A 16,983-nucleotide genomic window follows, 5' to 3' on the forward strand; every position below is an offset into this window, starting at 1 on the left:
CGATGGCCGTTCGTGCTTCCGCGAGACTTGCGTTGAACATCTTGACTATGTGCGCACCACGCATTAAAATATAACCTGTAGGCAATTCGGTATTTTTTGCCGTTTCTCTTTACTACAGGAAGCCCTACTGCACCATGTGTGTATATATATATATATATACTACCGAAAGCCTACTGCCGGAAGCCCTACTGCACCGTGTATGTATATATATATATACACGGTGCAGTAGGGCTTCCGGTAGTAAAGAGACACGGCAAAAAAGAACGAATTGCCTACAGGTTATATTTATATATATATATATATATATATATATATATATATATATATATATATATATATATATATATATATATATATATATACCCTTAATGAGCGTCAGTGATTACCCACCAATACAAGATTACTTCTTTCGTCCACTACTAATATTACATCTTTCTTTTTTCTTTTCTTTTTTTATCCGGCAATCCCGGAGCCTTAGCGGTTACGCATGATATTAAATCTACCCCTCTTTCCGGCAATACACTGTACCAGACAAGTAAGTGCGTCCGTTATCCTTCATTTGCTCATTCGGCCGTCCCTCCGATTGTCGACAATCTAAAGAGGCTGTTCCGCTTTTTTTTTTCCGGGTTCGCTGGATAGGGAGCTGCGGAACGCCGCCCCCCCCCCCCCCCTCCATGTCGGTCTCAACACCCCTCTTGATTCAAGCCGCCCACCGCTGCTGACGTCGTTCGCAAGTATCAGCTCGCGGATGACACGGCCGCACAGGCTGCGATCAGACGAGCACGTGCCCCGACCAAAATCAATGGGTTCCGTCAACGACCCGAGGTATAACCCACCACGATCCTCGCCGCTCATTACAGGCCAGGCCGGGGTCGCGGGTCGACCGCCACGACGCAATGATATCGAAACTGCCGTCGCGAGTGCATGCAGGCACAACAGCGGGAGTTTCCGGCACGCATACCACGCGCGGCGGCTGGTCCAGACAAGACCCCCCCCCCCCCCCCCCCGTTGCTTATACTCCTTCCGCCGGACTCAATTACTCTTCTAATCGAAACGGACGCGGCAGCTTTCCGCCGTATTACGCCTGGCGTAACCACATGCACCACGCGGGAGCTGGCGGGACCCCGGTGACACCAGAGGTCGCTGCTGCTGCGCTCCTCGCGCGCCACTACACAACTGCGCGGGGGCAAGTTCCACGCGCAGCAATATAACCGTCCGGATGCACCGTTGCTGCGGCGGCGGCCCCCGGCGGATGCAAAACTTCAATTGTTCTCCGACTTGGCTCAATGTGGGACAAAAGACTCTGCTTGTACGTACACACATACGCCGCAGAAACAATCGGGCGCCACCACGCGCGGGCGTGCCATCACCGCAGGAGTGAATGCGGGTGGGTGAACGGCGGAGCTTCGGCGTTTAGGCCTCGGCGGTGCGCCGCGGCTGTAATTACGAAATGACCCGCGGTCGGTTACCTCAATCACTTTCACACCATTGTTCGCCGCGGGTTAGCCGGCGGGGGAGCGCGAGCGTGGCTCCCGCCCCCTTCCTCGTGCTGACCCCTCGCACGCAGTGTCGGCGCACACAGACAGGCGTCGCTGAGCGCAGAGGACAATCCGCGGGCTGCTACCGGCAGGTAATGAAAACGTTTGAACGGGGGCTCCTTGGCATGACGCCTGGCGCACTGCGTCCCGCGCTACACGGCGTGCACCGCGTAGCGGCGCCGTAATCCGACTAATGACTAACGATTAAGTTACGGCGATTGCTTGCATAATATATTCATATAATCGCGTCCTCGGGTTACCTAACATATTCCGTAACTGGAACGGCTGAAGTGATTAGCACCGCTGCACAGTGCACGCGGCCGTCGCCACAAACGATTCAATTGTCTCCGAGCAGAAAATAACCGGCTCGCTTCACCGATCTGCGTTTCGGTTTGAAAACATTTCAAGAAAAAAAAATTAGTAATAGAACATATCAACAAATGAACTCTTTTTAATCTAAATATTTGTGAAAGCAACTTGGTGCTTGTGTACTGAAGCATATAAAGGCATAACGCGCTCACATGGTTAACGCCGTAGAGAGTGCGGAAAGATACTTTTATTTGAGACAAGCGAACGCCTACTCTTCGGCCGTTTTTCTACGTGCATAAAAGTACTATTCCCGGGAATCATGGCCTGGGGAACCTTTCATACATCATCAGGAAACTGCAGTGAAGAAGGACAACATAGCGGGTGGAGTACATGTGACGTCAGCGTCCTGCAGACATATTGTACTGCTTGAAACTCCCGGCAGAAATATTTTACCTCGCGCTACCTCGTCTCCTCTCCGCAACACCCATGCCCATGCGATGCTTCTCCTAGAGCGTCACGCTAAGGTTCCCGCGAGAAAGCGGGAACCAGAGTCCCACACAGTGTAATAGCGCAGAGGCGATCCACAAGTGACAGTCAGGATCTATCCTCAATAAAGTGCGAAATGCAAGAACCTTCTCACATTTAGATTTAGGGTAACGGTTGGAAAAAATGCGCCGATTCAGCTGTGGTATAATAGCGAACCATGCAATTCTACGACACTAACAAAAAGCGCTAAAAACTGGTCCCGAATTCCCAATTTCGTAACGACAATTTATCATTACCAGCCCGTCTTCGCTAAATATATGTTCGTTATTACAATTGGCCGGCGTTTGTTGCTATAGGATCATCTAGCGTACGAAGCGATTTGTGAATACGGGTCCTGAGCCTGTATCCCCACCCCACCATCTACGGTAGCCGTTGAGGCTGAATTAATGGCCCGTGCTGCTCTCGTTCACTATACGAGCAGCTCCCGACTGACAACGGCGCCCTCAAGTCAATATCGAGGCGGGAATAGCGGAAACAGCGCGACCTTTCTCTTTTGTCACACAAGCTCCACGTTGTCTGAAGGCACGTCCTCACATCCCGCGAGTGGCTCGGAAGCCAGCTGTCCAGAGACGATGTCGCTATCTCTCCTTGCCAATGCAAGGATTTCACGGGCGAGAAACACGTTAGGTACGTATTATATGCATGTCTGCTCCATAGGGGGACATCTAGTAGGAACTCACGAAAACCGGAGCACTTGTAACATTCCAGGTCAATCTAAACCCCCCGCCCCACACACGCACACACAAAAAAAAAGAAGCAGAAGAAGAAAAAGAAAAAAGCTTGACTGAACCTAGCGTAAATCATTGGTGGAAATTATTCGGCGTAGAGTCGTAGAGGCAGATATGGCACTATATTCGGTATGTTTTGCAAATTCCAGCTCTAAACATCAATGCGCGAATGCTGCTGACGTTACCCAGGCCGTAACACCCCTGACTAAGCGCGACGCGTACCCAGCCGTTAAGACACTAGCCGCGCCAAAGAGGCGAGCACAAAACTGCAGGAATTCCAAGGCAGGCATACATCATCGCATAGTGGTACTTTATCCACGTGGCATATTATGCGGTCTTTGTGACTCACAATGGCTTCTAAACTTCCTGAGCACCGCCTCATTGCGACGCGATTAGCAGTCGTTTCCTATAGAGGAAATGGCTTCGGATGCGAGACAGCTGTCAGGCAGAACTCTGCAGGGCTACTCAGTAAGCGAATAAAGCTAAAGGTTAGCCATTGCGAAACCGCCATCAACGCCATGAAGGCGAAGTCTCTCCCGCGGCCGACAGCATTGTAGGTCGCGAGCGTTTAAGGCCGAATTAAAGGCAACATTTAGCGATTTCCTTGAACTATAGCGCAGGAGTCCCTGTGGAAAACGGCCATATATATATATATATATATATATATATATATATATATATATATATATATATATATATATATATATATATATATATATATATATATATATATATATATATATATATATATATATATATATTAGTCCTTGGTGTCGTCATTGTTTGTTGGCTTTTCATGATATGATTAGTAAATATCGGGCCCCTCTGTTTACCCCCTTTCTTCTCGGCTAAAACTTACTTCGTTAAGTTTATCTTTAATTCATTCTGCGACGCTAGACCCCGGCGGCGCGGAAAATTGCGAACGAAGACAGAACGCCAAGGAAGTTGTCGTTGAACGTGCACCTTTCGCGTCGGCGTTCTGCACGCAGCCCCACCTAATAACGTCGCAGCATCCATAGTTTCCGCACCGATGCTGTCTCGGGCCCCTCATTTTATTTACCACGAGTAATAAGGAATGCATTCGATTTCCCCACTCTTTACGATCTAAATACGAAGACAATTGTTCCTGCGTTTACACAAAGCAAAGGGCGCGTCCATTTGTTCATTCATCTCTTTGCTCTTCAAGGTAAATCCTATTTTACACATGCAAGAAACCGCATGACCGTTTCTCTGAATGTGGGAGCGGTGGCCGAGCCGTAGGCGTGCACGGAAGTGCACACGGAATGTAAACGCATTTGCATATATATATAGTAAAAAATCACTCGAACCACTTAACATCCCATGGCGGAAAGCGTCCACAAATGTCATGACACAACCACCGGGGTCACTATACCTCTTACTGACTTTCAGTAAGTTTTTACTAGCTATTTACTAACACAAGGAATCCACAGGTATACATGGAGGTTATAATTTACAACTATATCTCGTCTTCCCTGTGGCCTCTTATGCTGTGTGGTGGCGGCAATACTGCTACACTTAAGCTTTAATTCCTTTAAATTAACAATTATCTGCTACCTCATAGCGCACACATCCGCACTATAACGAACTGAGGTATTCATCGACAATACCCGCACTCTCAAAAGTACGGCAATAAATACTTGCGATGATCACACGTAACGGCACGTCGCGTATATTAATTAACCCGGTTGTTGTACTGCGTGACCGTTGTTCTTTTACATCGCTCGTTCAGGACTTTCAGTGCAGAGTACTATACTGAAAATCATTGCTCCATGATGTTCCTAGCAAGCATGGCCATTACGTAGCATTATCTAATTCTCGTTCTGCACTTCCTTATTTTACCTTGTTATGTAAACAATAGAAACGAGCAATTGTGACAATGGAAATGGCGTTTAGAATGCAAATACTGCACACTCCAGTATTGCCGGTTATATATATATATATATATATATATATATAGGGGGGGGAGTCAACAATAGGAGAAACAAGGCAGCCTTTGTGGTCATCAAAGCGACGAAAGCTGCCAATATTTTCAATGTTACAAAAATGAAGCCCCGCATTATTGTCCTCTAGCACCCGTGTAGGAGCTGGAGATAGCTATACGTGATGCGATGGCGTGCCCACTACCCCAGATGAGGAGAACAGCCGAAAGCACGAGCGCACACGGCGCCACTCACCAGACTCTGCGGCTTTGCGGCCGCCGCCGCATCCGGCCTGAGCGATGGGACCACGGTGTCAGCGCTGCTGGTTCCGTAGCCTGCATCCTGCGCAAGAGGGAGAACCAAACGAACGATGAGCTTGGCGCTTTGGTGGAGGCGTGCCATATAGATGGCTGCATTTTGGCAGCACTCGACACTGCACAGACACCGCACAAATGAGCGCTGAAAAGCGGAAGTCCTCCGCTGAGGCAAACGCATGCGCGGGCAACTATGCGCCGCGTCTCACTTATATTTTCCCGAAGGGTCGGGGACGTTTTCGCGAACGCTGCTGCTCGTCTGGTTCGGCTCCATAAAGTTCCTCCGCGCACTTTTTTTTTTTTTGCTTTCTATCGCTCTCTCCCTGAAGCGCGAATTAATTTTCGGTAAAGTGCTACCCTGAATCGCGGCCATTCCGAAAAAGAATCGCTGTTGTAATAAACACGCGTTTAAGTTATTTCATATCGATGTGATGCCTACCGAACCAGGGAATGTTTAGAATAATAATAATAATAATAATAATAATAATAATAATAATAATAATAATAATAATAATAATAATAATAAATTATGGGCTATTGATGAAAAGTTCTGTGGCGATTTAACGGTAAATGCGAGAGAACTGCGGCCGCATTGCTTTGTACCTCTTTAAGCTTCTGGATCTATTATTCAAACCACGTTAACCACATTCCAAAGAGTTCTTCGGGAGCTCACTCGGTACACGTCCGGCCTCTTCGAAGAGCGACGTGACGGTAGTCCGGAGCAGACCACCGTCAGTTGCACTATACGTGCGCTTTTCTGGGCCTAAGCTCTCCCATCCCCTTTCTACCTATATCACGTGACAGACTTCCCACACTGCACACACATACACGTATTTACACTATGACACTCCTTATGCGAACGCATTTAAACGATTAGTAACGTAAAACTCTGTGCGCAAGCACGAGGTTTGGCTGCAAACGTTCGCAAGGTAAATTTGCTTATCTGCTTCTCGTGCGAAAGTAGGTTTTCTTTTCTTTTCTTGCACTTGAGCAAAATTTAACTCGTAAGTTTACAGACGGGCCCCGTGCGTGCATGCGTGTTCTCCGAAAAATTCTCGTATCACATTTGGTTCCGTATTAATGGCATTATTCAATGAAAATGCACAACACACGACGAGGATTGCAGCACCACAACTTCATGCTGAGCAAACAAAACAACTAGTGAGGACACTATGTATATAGGAGTTTACGGCGCAAGGGTAACGTGTGGCCAAAACTAAAAAAAAAGCGCCAAGAAAGTCATCAATAGATGATAAATGTTGTACGGCTCTAAAGAGGACTAAAATGTTACGGCTGTAGTAGATACCTACAAAAAAAAAAATACGATTAAAATATGGGCATGTACGCACCCAGGGTGTTCCAACAATCATGCACCAAAATTTAAACGTATGCAAATCCCACGTAGCTGGCAAGGCACAAGGCATTCTTGTTTGCAGTCGCTTGGAGATACTTAGATTATTTTTCTTTGCATACCGCCTAATTACATAATTAGTCCTAATTAATTAATCAACTCCTCAAATATTATAATTAGGTTAAAAGTGCCAATGAGAAAATTGTAGAACATCGAAAACACCCGATTCAGCTTTCATTAGCTCTTCAGCTTTCAATAGCTCAATAAGTGCCACATAAAAGCGCTTTTTTTTTTCCGAGCATGAAAGAAGCCCGCGAATACACGCAAAGTGTCTCGAGCGGCCGGTCGCGCAGCAGTTTTGCGCGTATAATTGAAGAGCGGCGATAATTGAAGCGCTCGGTGTGCAAGCGATGACGTATTACATACGCGAGAGGGACGTCTCTGAGGCCGCCTCTTCAATCACGCCAACCGCTTTCGTCTTCTCGCGACGCTATAACTATACAGATCCCCGACACTGACAACGCGCGAGGAAATTAATTCCCGAGCGCGAGCGACCAGACCGCGCACACAGACATCTCGATGCCGAGAGACGCTTCAGCCCCGCCGGGCGCCGCTTTGTGTTTTTTACACTGCGACGATCCCGCGCACTCTGTGCGCACCGCGAATGACAAAAGAGAGAGGCGGGCGCACGAGGAAGAAAAGACTTCATTTCGCCCGCAGTTTCTTCGCTCGAAGGCCCGCACCGGGGCAGAAGCGTAGCGCGCATCGGGCGCGCGGCCAGTCAACAAAACATGTGGGTCAGCAGCCGCATCGGAGTGGAATCAGCGCGCGCGGGGGCACCTATAGATAACCCCGCGCGGTCAACCGCTACCTGCTCCAATGCGACCAAGAAGAGGGAGTGCCCGGCCAGGACCGCGAGGCACCACGGAGATACAAACTCTTCATGCAAGGGTAAACTTAATTGCGACCTCCCACCCCCCACGTTCCTTTCAGTACTTTTCTTCTTCTTGTCACGGGCTGTGTCGCGCGTTATAAATAGAACAGCGGAACAGAGAAAAGATGACGACGGCACACGCGCAGCGAGCCTGATGCGACCAGAATCGCGTCCGCGAAGGCGCGGAATCACCAGGGCGCGTTCTCCGCGGGCGCCCTAAATGCCTAAAGAGGCGCTCGTGCTGGGCACGCACCGCGGCTGCTGCCAGAGTCGCGGCGGAGGTGAAACTGCGCGTGCGTCTGCGCGCGCGGTTGTTAGGGAACAGGGCGCAGAGTGGGCGCGCGCATGCGGCAGCACCGGTATTGTTCTTTCATGCATGAGACGCGCCAAAAGCGGAGCGATTACCGTAATACGCGGGTGTCTGCTGGCATACCTCGCACAAAGTATATACGCATATACTAGGTGTGGAACACGGGCGGCGACCAGGCTGCAGCCGAGACTGCTATAACGGCCGGGCAGCGGCAACCGTGAGTATGCATCTAAATAGGAGACGGTGAGGGCATTGCCGAGTCGCGCACGCGGTCATCTGCTAATGCGACACCGCGGGTGTGCGCGCGCGCGCGTGTGCATAAATATATACGACGACGACGCCCACGTCTCGTAAAAGCGTGCAGCCAAGGTGGTAGGCCTACATACGGTATAGGAGTTTACGCGGAAGCCCATAGACGTGGCGGTTCATGGAGACTGCCGCCATCAGGGTGATGAGGTGCCACACATCCGGTGGGACCCAGTGGAGGTCAAATCCAAAAAAAAAAATTATAAGAACGGAACATGACGCTTGCACGCAACTGTAGCGATGCGATGCAGCCGTAAGTAAGTATATCTGCGTATGCAAGTACGTAGGCGCGCGCACGCGTATTAAAAGTAAGCGGGTCTGTGGAATTTCCGATCCTGAGACGAGCAGTAAGCTGACTAAACAACGCGCTCATTCAAATCGGGTAGCGCGAAAGTAGAACTGTTGTTATCTCAGACGTACGTATATTTCATTGGATGCTGTTCAACAGTCAAACAATTCTCAATAGGTCTGCAATAAAAATTAATTGGCATATTACGGCTGCATGAAAAGGCACACAGACATCACGAGTGCGCGCGTCTTTCCAAATGCCGCAAAGACTGCGCAAGACCTCACATGCTTTATCTATCAAAGAGGGCAATAGAAGGATTATGAAGATGCTCATAACAATATCGGCACCAAATGTGCTTTACTAGAAAAAAGACAGAGACAAAGTATAGCAAGTTGGCTAAAATGCATACACAAAGCCATGGCGGGTCAGCTACAAGCCGGTTTTTACAGGGGAACTATGTCTATCCGTCCGTTCTTTCCATTATTTTGACAACGGAGGCCGTAGTCGCCATCAGGCCACCATTCTCATCCTCAGCGCCACTGTCGCCACATTGCGAAGAAAAAATGGCAGCTTCGCCTGAATAGGGAAGCATTGAAATCGATGACAAGGTCTAGTGGTTGCGGTGAAGCTCTTCTGGCGCAACGTATCACGCGATGCAAGTGCTAGCACGGTTAGGAGTGGCGCCAGCATGCGTCGCACGAGATGAGAACGACGGAAAGCCGCCGGCGTTTTGTAGCTGGAAGTCCGTTTCGCCCAGACCACTGTCAATGCACCACGATGCGGAAGATTATGCACACGGCTTGCTCAGCAGGAACCCTAGCGTGCGTCTGTGCGCGCACAACGCTGATCGTGGCAGCAGTGGAAGCCAGAACGCTGCCCCGGTTTCGCTGCAGAGCCGATTGAGCGGAGCGTCCACTTGGCTTTGTCGTTTTACGGCGAAGCTGTATACCTCTGCCGTCCAAGGAAATTTTCGTGTCGTTGGCGTGGTAAGCAAAAAAACTCCCCATATGTGGGCCGATCCCGAAGATAGTGCAATGCCGGGCCGACCCGCGGCAGAGGTGAAGCAGGCGTTAAGCACTCCTCATACGTGCGCCGATCTGGAAGATAGTGCAAGGCCGGGCCGACCCGCAGAGGAGGTGCAGTTCGCCGTTAAGGGGCCCACATACACAGCTTCGCTGGTCATCCTTCTTCATAGAGTGGCAGGGCACTGATTTTTTTGGCAGCCAAACGTGGTGGTGCGGTGCTGCGCGGTGTGGTGTTGTGGGACGTGCCGTTGCGAACATGAACTACCCCCATGTTAAGATTGCGGCTAGTATCATCTCGAAGCAATCTGATTTGTCAGTAGCCATATCATGCTTCCATCTACTCACGTTTACGGAAGAGCCAGGTTTCTTTCAGGGCCTTTATGTTCGGCGTCTTGTGCACCACAAAGACTCATCTGAGAGTGGTGGCGTTTCTGCATGTATTTCGGGGGTCACGAGGGCGATATACTAAGGTAACGTGGACGATGGTGTGTGTGCTATAACGAACAAGTTGTTCTTAATCGAGATATGGCGCTGCCCACTGTCACAGCCGGCTGGTGTCACTAAGTAAGTACAGAGCTGGAGGAATCGCATAAGACTGCTGTTCATTTTTTTTCTCTCTCTCTTTTCTCTTCTTCCACAGCGGCAAAATCGGTACAAGTCAACCAACCAAATACCCAACCAGAAGCAGCGAAGCTTCAAGAAATATGCTCCGGATTACAACATGCCACATTTTTTTGGGAAACCTGAACACCGACGGTTCGAAACATATATGCTTGCTCAAGCTATAGCTGAAACTGCTTCGAGCTTAGTGAGCACTCAATGCAATGGCGTTGCTCTTGCGAAGGTCACTCTGTCATGTAAGGACAGCTACTTTCGTGGAGCATGCACGGTGAAGGCTGGTTAATGACGACAGACACTTTAACGCCGTATATTTGACGGGGAGAGAACAGCGAACTGCGCGGATAATTATTGTACCCGAGAAAAGCGAACAAGACTATCATCGTGTGATAAATATCTATAGCAGCCGGCACAGCAGCTCCAATACGCAGGACAAGCATTCCCACGATTGCGCTGCGACTCGGCGGCTCAACTAACGATCGGAATCCGTGGTTTCGGTTCTACAGGCGACCGCCTCAACTACATTTAGGCCGAATCGATAGAGGAGAGAGAAGAAAAGTCATGCGCGCGCAATTTTGTGCCTCCAAATGAAAGCATCGGGTGCCAACACAGGTGAAGTTTATCCACGAGTGCCTACATCCACGCATAAGTTATACTTATCACACGCGAGACCCCGTCCCGCGTAACACGGTGCCTTCGCGCGGAGACTTAAGCCATTTAGCCCGGTTTCTGCGGCCCGCCAGAACCTTCGATCGGCCGCTCGCGATAGATATCCACTTCCCGTCACGCTCGGCTGCGCCGGCGCATGCACTAATCCGTAGTGAATCTTGTTTCGCTGACAGGGAGCCACACGAGGAAAGAAAAATTATTCCATTCGTAGAAAAGTTACTTCTCGGCGCGAGATGGGACACAAATCATCACTCCTCCCTTAACTCGCTTGGACAAGGAAAGCTTGCGCACAAGAGGCCCGCGTACGCAAGTCGCGGTGTTCGAGAGATGCAGTCGATGCATATGCCGGCCTGACAGGAGCCACTCAGAGGTAAATATACGCGCTGATGGCACGCAGGGAAAGAAAGGGAGAATAATTGGGCTCGCACCCACCGTGAAACGACGATAGGAATGCGCACATTAAATCTGGGGCGGCCGCTGTTTCTTCTTCCGCAGTCCGCCGTTCAACTTGGCGGTATGCGGCGGAGAGCGGCCGCTGGAAACGACGGACGAACGCTCTTCGCGTGCACATGAACGGAAAGACGCCGGCGCAGTTTCCCATTTCCCGAACACGAACCGCAAATAAAAGCTGCTGGGCTGTTTCACGGCAGCGGCTTCGGCGCCATGTTCACGCCCGTAATAAATTTTGCCCAATCGTAACTTTCGGGCGGGAGGAAGAAAATCGACCGAAACTATTCTTGGAACGCACGGCATTCTTTCATAAATGCAACTAAATTTCTCAGAACCCCTCTAGACCCCACTGCGGGCAGCTAGAAACAACCCGAAGTATTTCAGTGTCCTGCGACAGGGCCCGTAATGCAGCCTTTTAGACCTAAAAACAATAAACAACCTATGTGATAGCGTATCCACTTCTTTTATCTCGTGACTCGTTTATAGCATGACTGCACCCCGATGGAACTCGTCAGAATGAAACGCGCGAATTTCTATAACATCAGTGTACTTAGCGTTGCCAACGCTGCGGTGCACGCCGCTCAAGCATTCCATTGTCTGTGAAAGCTGTATGCACGCAGTGTCTCTCACTGCGTGCATACAGCTTTCGTAATGTCGCTGAATGAACACATCGCAGGAGTGGTCATGCGCAATACTCGGTGAAAAATGTTCCAGACGTCGCCCACCTTAACGTCGCCCACCTTATAATATTGCACGTCACAGAATGATATGAAACAGGATGGCACACGCACATGGGGCGAATATATATCTTTCGCAGTGAACACAGAGTGTCGCTTTTATATATATCGCAGCGTCCTTAAAAAGAGTAAGACACTTTCAACAACTCGAATGAGCTCAAGCGAGGAAACAGCCAAAGCTACAGGATTAGTCGGAGCAAATAGTTCCTTTTACAAAAGAGAGGCGCGGCTGCAACAAAATTCGCATCCCCGGTGCCGGACGCTTGCTTTCATCCGGTTATGGTCACTGGGAACGACAAAGACGACGGGCCACACTGTATGCACTTGAGAGTCTGTCATCCATTAGGGCTGGCTCGGTTTCCCCACCCTATAGAAAGTACGCTTGGGTGATAATGTGAAATGACGCTTTATTGACGCCGAAAGACGAGGAGCTGACGGTGGGAGTATATACGAACGCCGAAAACGAACTTCCCTGCCCCATGCCTGAAGTGGGACGTAGTACATACACGACCGACGTATATACGCATACGTGAAGCTGCGTCGATTCAGCAGTACCATCCATTTGCGGCGTATGCCAGCAATCACTTTCTTTTTTTCACTCTTCGCGCAAGCTATACTCGCGGACAACTTTTCTGTGGCAATGAAGGGAAGGCTACGGGCGCGTGGCTGCTGCACATGTGCTCCGGCGCCAAGTAGTCCGCCAGCGTTAGGCGGTGCTTTTGGTTGCTCGGAACAGACGCTGAATCGACGCTGCTTCCGCGTGCGACGGTTTCGCGTTTTCCCAGACGCGGAAGGGAAAAGCCGCACAATAAGTAAACTTTTATATTTAGTGATGTGTTTCATATTATTTAACGGTTGCTAATAAGGTGTATATGTTTTCTCTTCCCCAGCTTAAACTAAGGTGGATGAAGACACGGGATTCTTTTCAGAAGCGCTCTCACTTGTGCGCGCTTTGCCTCCGTAGGTTTCCCTCATTGCCACAGAAAGTTGTCCGCGAGTATATATGCCACTTGTGGAAACTTTCGTATCGACGTCACCAGAGAAATTTTGTCGACTACCTACACTCTAGAAAACAATTCCCTCGTAAATCTGCCGTATATAGAGCAGTATATGCGCAAGATGGGACCATCAGCACACAGCGTCAAGGATAGCATCACTTGAGTACAGTTGGTCAGCTAAATGAGGCTGCGCATATTAGCGTGACAGAGGCAGGCAAGCGGACGTATTAGACAGTTGATGTGACAAGCCAGTCAGGCGCCACACGACAAGCACGTCATGACACTGCGCGAGAAACATGTCCTCGCGAGGCTTACAATTTCAAATTGCAGCTGGCCGTGTTTAGATTTTGATGAATACGGCGCGGGATCTATTATCGCACCAAGGTCTACGGTGGTACGAATGACAGACACGTCAAATCTCGCAAAGATACAATGAAACTGCAGACGCACCTCCAAGTCTTCCAGCTCTCGATCCATGTGAGTGCGCCACTGCCTTCTGCCGTCACTGCCGTACAACCGCTCCTCTCGGTCCATTTCTTTTTTATCTATCTTCTTTTTCTTTTTTAGGGGAGGATGTACGATTTCATGACGCAATATGAACGTATTTTTTTTATTTTTTCCACAAACGAACACTCTAAATTTTTTTGCAATGCGGTGTCGCCATTAGCGGCGAGAAGTTGCAGTTGGGCCCTCTCGCGAGTGACGTCACGGCCAGGTCGCTTCTGGCTCTGGCTCGCTCGGCTGCCGCGCGCGCTCGTTCACTTCGCGCATGTTTGGCATATAGGCGGCTCGAGCCGCAATTATTGAAGGCTTCTTTCTGCTGCCCTGCCTGAACCGCAGTTTCCTCTTCAAAACCGCGTGAGCCAAGAAAATTTGCGACTTGGATATCGCAAGCTATGTAGTGTTGAAGGGGTGTACTGGTTTTGCAATGCATATATGCGCCGTGTCTGTCCATAAATTTCGCGTAATTGAATGTCTGCAAATTCCACACGCAAAGTTGCGTGTGATGCTCCGTTAAACACTTAATATATATCAAAACGTTTATTTAAAAGAAAAAAAAATGCAGAAAGCGAATGGGTGGATCCCCTAGTCCAGAAAATCCCCTTAGTACTTAGCTATGAGGGACATTGCGTTTTACATATAGAAGAAAAATCTTGATATATGATGTCAACATTATAAATCCGTGTTAGAAGACACTGCCCTGCGAAGCTTTCATCATGATTCTTAATTACTCTGCTGAGTTGCTATAGTAAATATATGGCCACCTTATTAGTTAGTAAAAGGAAGAGCTAGGCGCGTTTTATATGAAAAAGTTTGCAACTATACTTTCACCGTTCTCTAAAACAGGTACCCAGAAAACGCATTGCTCATGGCTGTTTACACGATGGCGCCTCATGTATAGTATGTATATGCTTCACGAAAACCATAACAGCAATCACCTGAAAGAAAAGTTTCGTAATTAAGATCGCGAGCCAATCAATTGGCGCTGCGTATATGTCCTATCATCGTGGCTTTCATCAGTAGCCTTTATAGACATTATGGCAAACCCCTCACGCAACGGCAGCAACAGACTATCGTTATGGCGAAGCGTGTAATAGTTAGGTGCAGTAGGCAGGGCGTAGTTTATTGTTTGAATTATATTATTTTATTTTATTTATAATACCCAACACAATTTCCATGTCGTTATGGCGAGGCACGCATTGTTCTCGAAACCAATATGTTGTTCACTGCAACTTAGAATTGAAACCATGATGCAGTTTTTACAGGGCCAATAGCAATGCCTAAAGCATACTTGAGGCACTACAGTGCAGCTTAGGCTGCCTTGAGGATGAAAATTTAAGCACATTCTGCCTCAGTACGTCTTGATCCTGCGTTGTTTAATTATACAAACTGAGAACAATTCGCTTCGTCAGTACGTAAAAGAAAAACTCGCACAACCGCCACATAAGCAGGACACCGCAATCCTTGCATGATTTCACTTGATGCTTGATCTCTAGCGGGGAATAATTATAGCATCTTCAACACTACTAATAATGAGGCTTCGGCTTCTTTCTGGCGCTGCAGCCATACGGTCCAAAAGGTACATTTCATTCAAACATTTGGGCCGAGCAGCCTGTATCAGTTGGCCAAACAGATTCGTCATCTCTGTTCCTCAATCAAAAATCACCAGTAAATTTCTCAAGTGAGTTGAACGCGTAGCACAGAAAAAGGAATGAATATTGGTAAATTCCTTTCCGTATACTGCAAACAGCTGTAAGCCCCAATTACCGTTAATTCAATTTACCGCCGCTTAAAATTAACGATGAACAACGGCCTAATTTTCAGAAGCAGTTAAAGAAACAAGTGGTGCTGGCAGAACCTAAACTGCAGTGTTAAGTTCTCGTGTTACTGTCGAGCGTTACTGTGAAGAAATGCAAAATTTGACATTATACTATGAACTACTCGTCGTGAGCAAACATGTTCTAGCACATTAATATCAAGGTAAATGTTGTGGAAGTCATATATAGCCAGCGTTTGTGAGATTCTTGTTGCACCACGGCAGGTATTATATCCTAACCGGTTTCTTGTGTACTGTTCTTGCGGTTATGCTTTTATTATTCACGTGAGCTACCACGGCAAAATGTAGATCCGCGCACGCGAAACTCGCAATGGGCTGGTCTGAGCTTCTTCGGCTGGCATTGTAACGTTACCTTTGAGAAAGATATCGTCGTCTAGGAAATAAGCTCTTTAAATCAATTTTCGCGAACGAAGACACCGTAAAAATATATTAGAGACGACCGCCATAAGTATGGAAGCATAGGGAACTTGGGCGAACAAACGAAAGCACTGCACATTGCGCCCGGACACCGCCCGAACTGCAGCAGACGACAGTCGCGAGTCCGTGCCCTGACGTCACGCCAGCGGCGCTCGCAGCGCCCCTATATGTCGTTCTCGCGGCTAATAATGACCATCACTGACCGAGCTTCATCCGCTCACGCTAATTCACACGGGACGCGGAGAAACGCATCCGATATACCTTGCCCAGGTGTACAGTGTTACCATCGGCCAGCGGTAGTAGTGACCTTCTAACCTCTCCTGCACCGCTGCGACGAATCGCTTCATGAAGCTAATGCCCCAACCACTGGCACGCGCCGAAAGCTTCGGCGCGCGCTGGCAAGCGAATGCGTCGCTTCGCTTCGGCTGGAGGGAAAGGGCGCGCAACCACTGGAGACAAGCTCCGACGCGCGCCGAAGCTCGCTCCTCGGCTGCGGCGCACTGTTGCTGGACTATTCTGTCTTCATCCGTCAAAGTCCGGCCTAAAACAGCCTGCTGTAAACTAAGCTTGAAACAATAAGTTAGTGATCTGTATGTGCTTTTAGATATAAAAAACACGTTTGAATAATGAATATACACCTGCCGCAACAGTTTTTTATTTTTGAAGTAACAATAGTGTACAAAATATCGACATCAGCGCTCGCGCGTCGTCTGCCTGCAAGATCGCTTTGCAAACACCTGCACGACGATGCCATATATCAAAAACTGTTGCACCATTTCATTTTTTGGTAGCTTATTGCACAGCCAACTATGTAAGAATTAGGCGTGCAATGTATAACTGAAAAAAATCTGTGTTGGAAATATTGCCACGTAGTAGTGACGGTAAATAAATAGTGCCGGCTCAATCGCAACGATAGCGGCGAGCAATGTCGGCAATCGTAGAAAATCTCATCTGCGGGTCAAGCGCGTCGGTTTGCTTACGGCAGTCATCGAAAGTTACAGCCTATTCGCTGGTGCCCGCGCGCCTTCCAGAAACTATAACACAATTCGTGTCGCGTATGCAATCAGATTAGCAAGGTTCGTCGACAACAGACAGAACCATCGATAACATTCGCGAAACTTCCGATACGTTCAGGCGCATCGTGCAGCGAGCGATAACGTTTAACA

At 48.6% G+C, this 16,983-nt stretch overlaps 1 protein-coding gene across 2 annotated transcripts in view; it reads right to left on the reverse strand.

Annotated features, from left to right (window-relative positions):
• LOC126547672 (uncharacterized) overlaps positions 1 to 16,983 on the reverse strand; it is a 422,601-nt gene that overhangs the window by 116,726 nt on the left and 288,892 nt on the right. For both annotated transcript variants that reach the window (XM_055063116.1, XM_055063117.2), the window contains one exon: positions 5,317 to 5,403. In XM_055063116.1, coding sequence (XP_054919091.1) covers positions 5,317 to 5,403 — 87 coding nt within the window. The remainder of the gene's footprint in view (positions 1 to 5,316; positions 5,404 to 16,983) is intronic.

This window comes from Dermacentor andersoni, chromosome 1 (genome assembly GCF_023375885.2).
Source record: "Dermacentor andersoni chromosome 1, qqDerAnde1_hic_scaffold, whole genome shotgun sequence".
Classification (NCBI taxonomy): Eukaryota; Metazoa; Arthropoda; class Arachnida; order Ixodida; family Ixodidae; genus Dermacentor; species Dermacentor andersoni.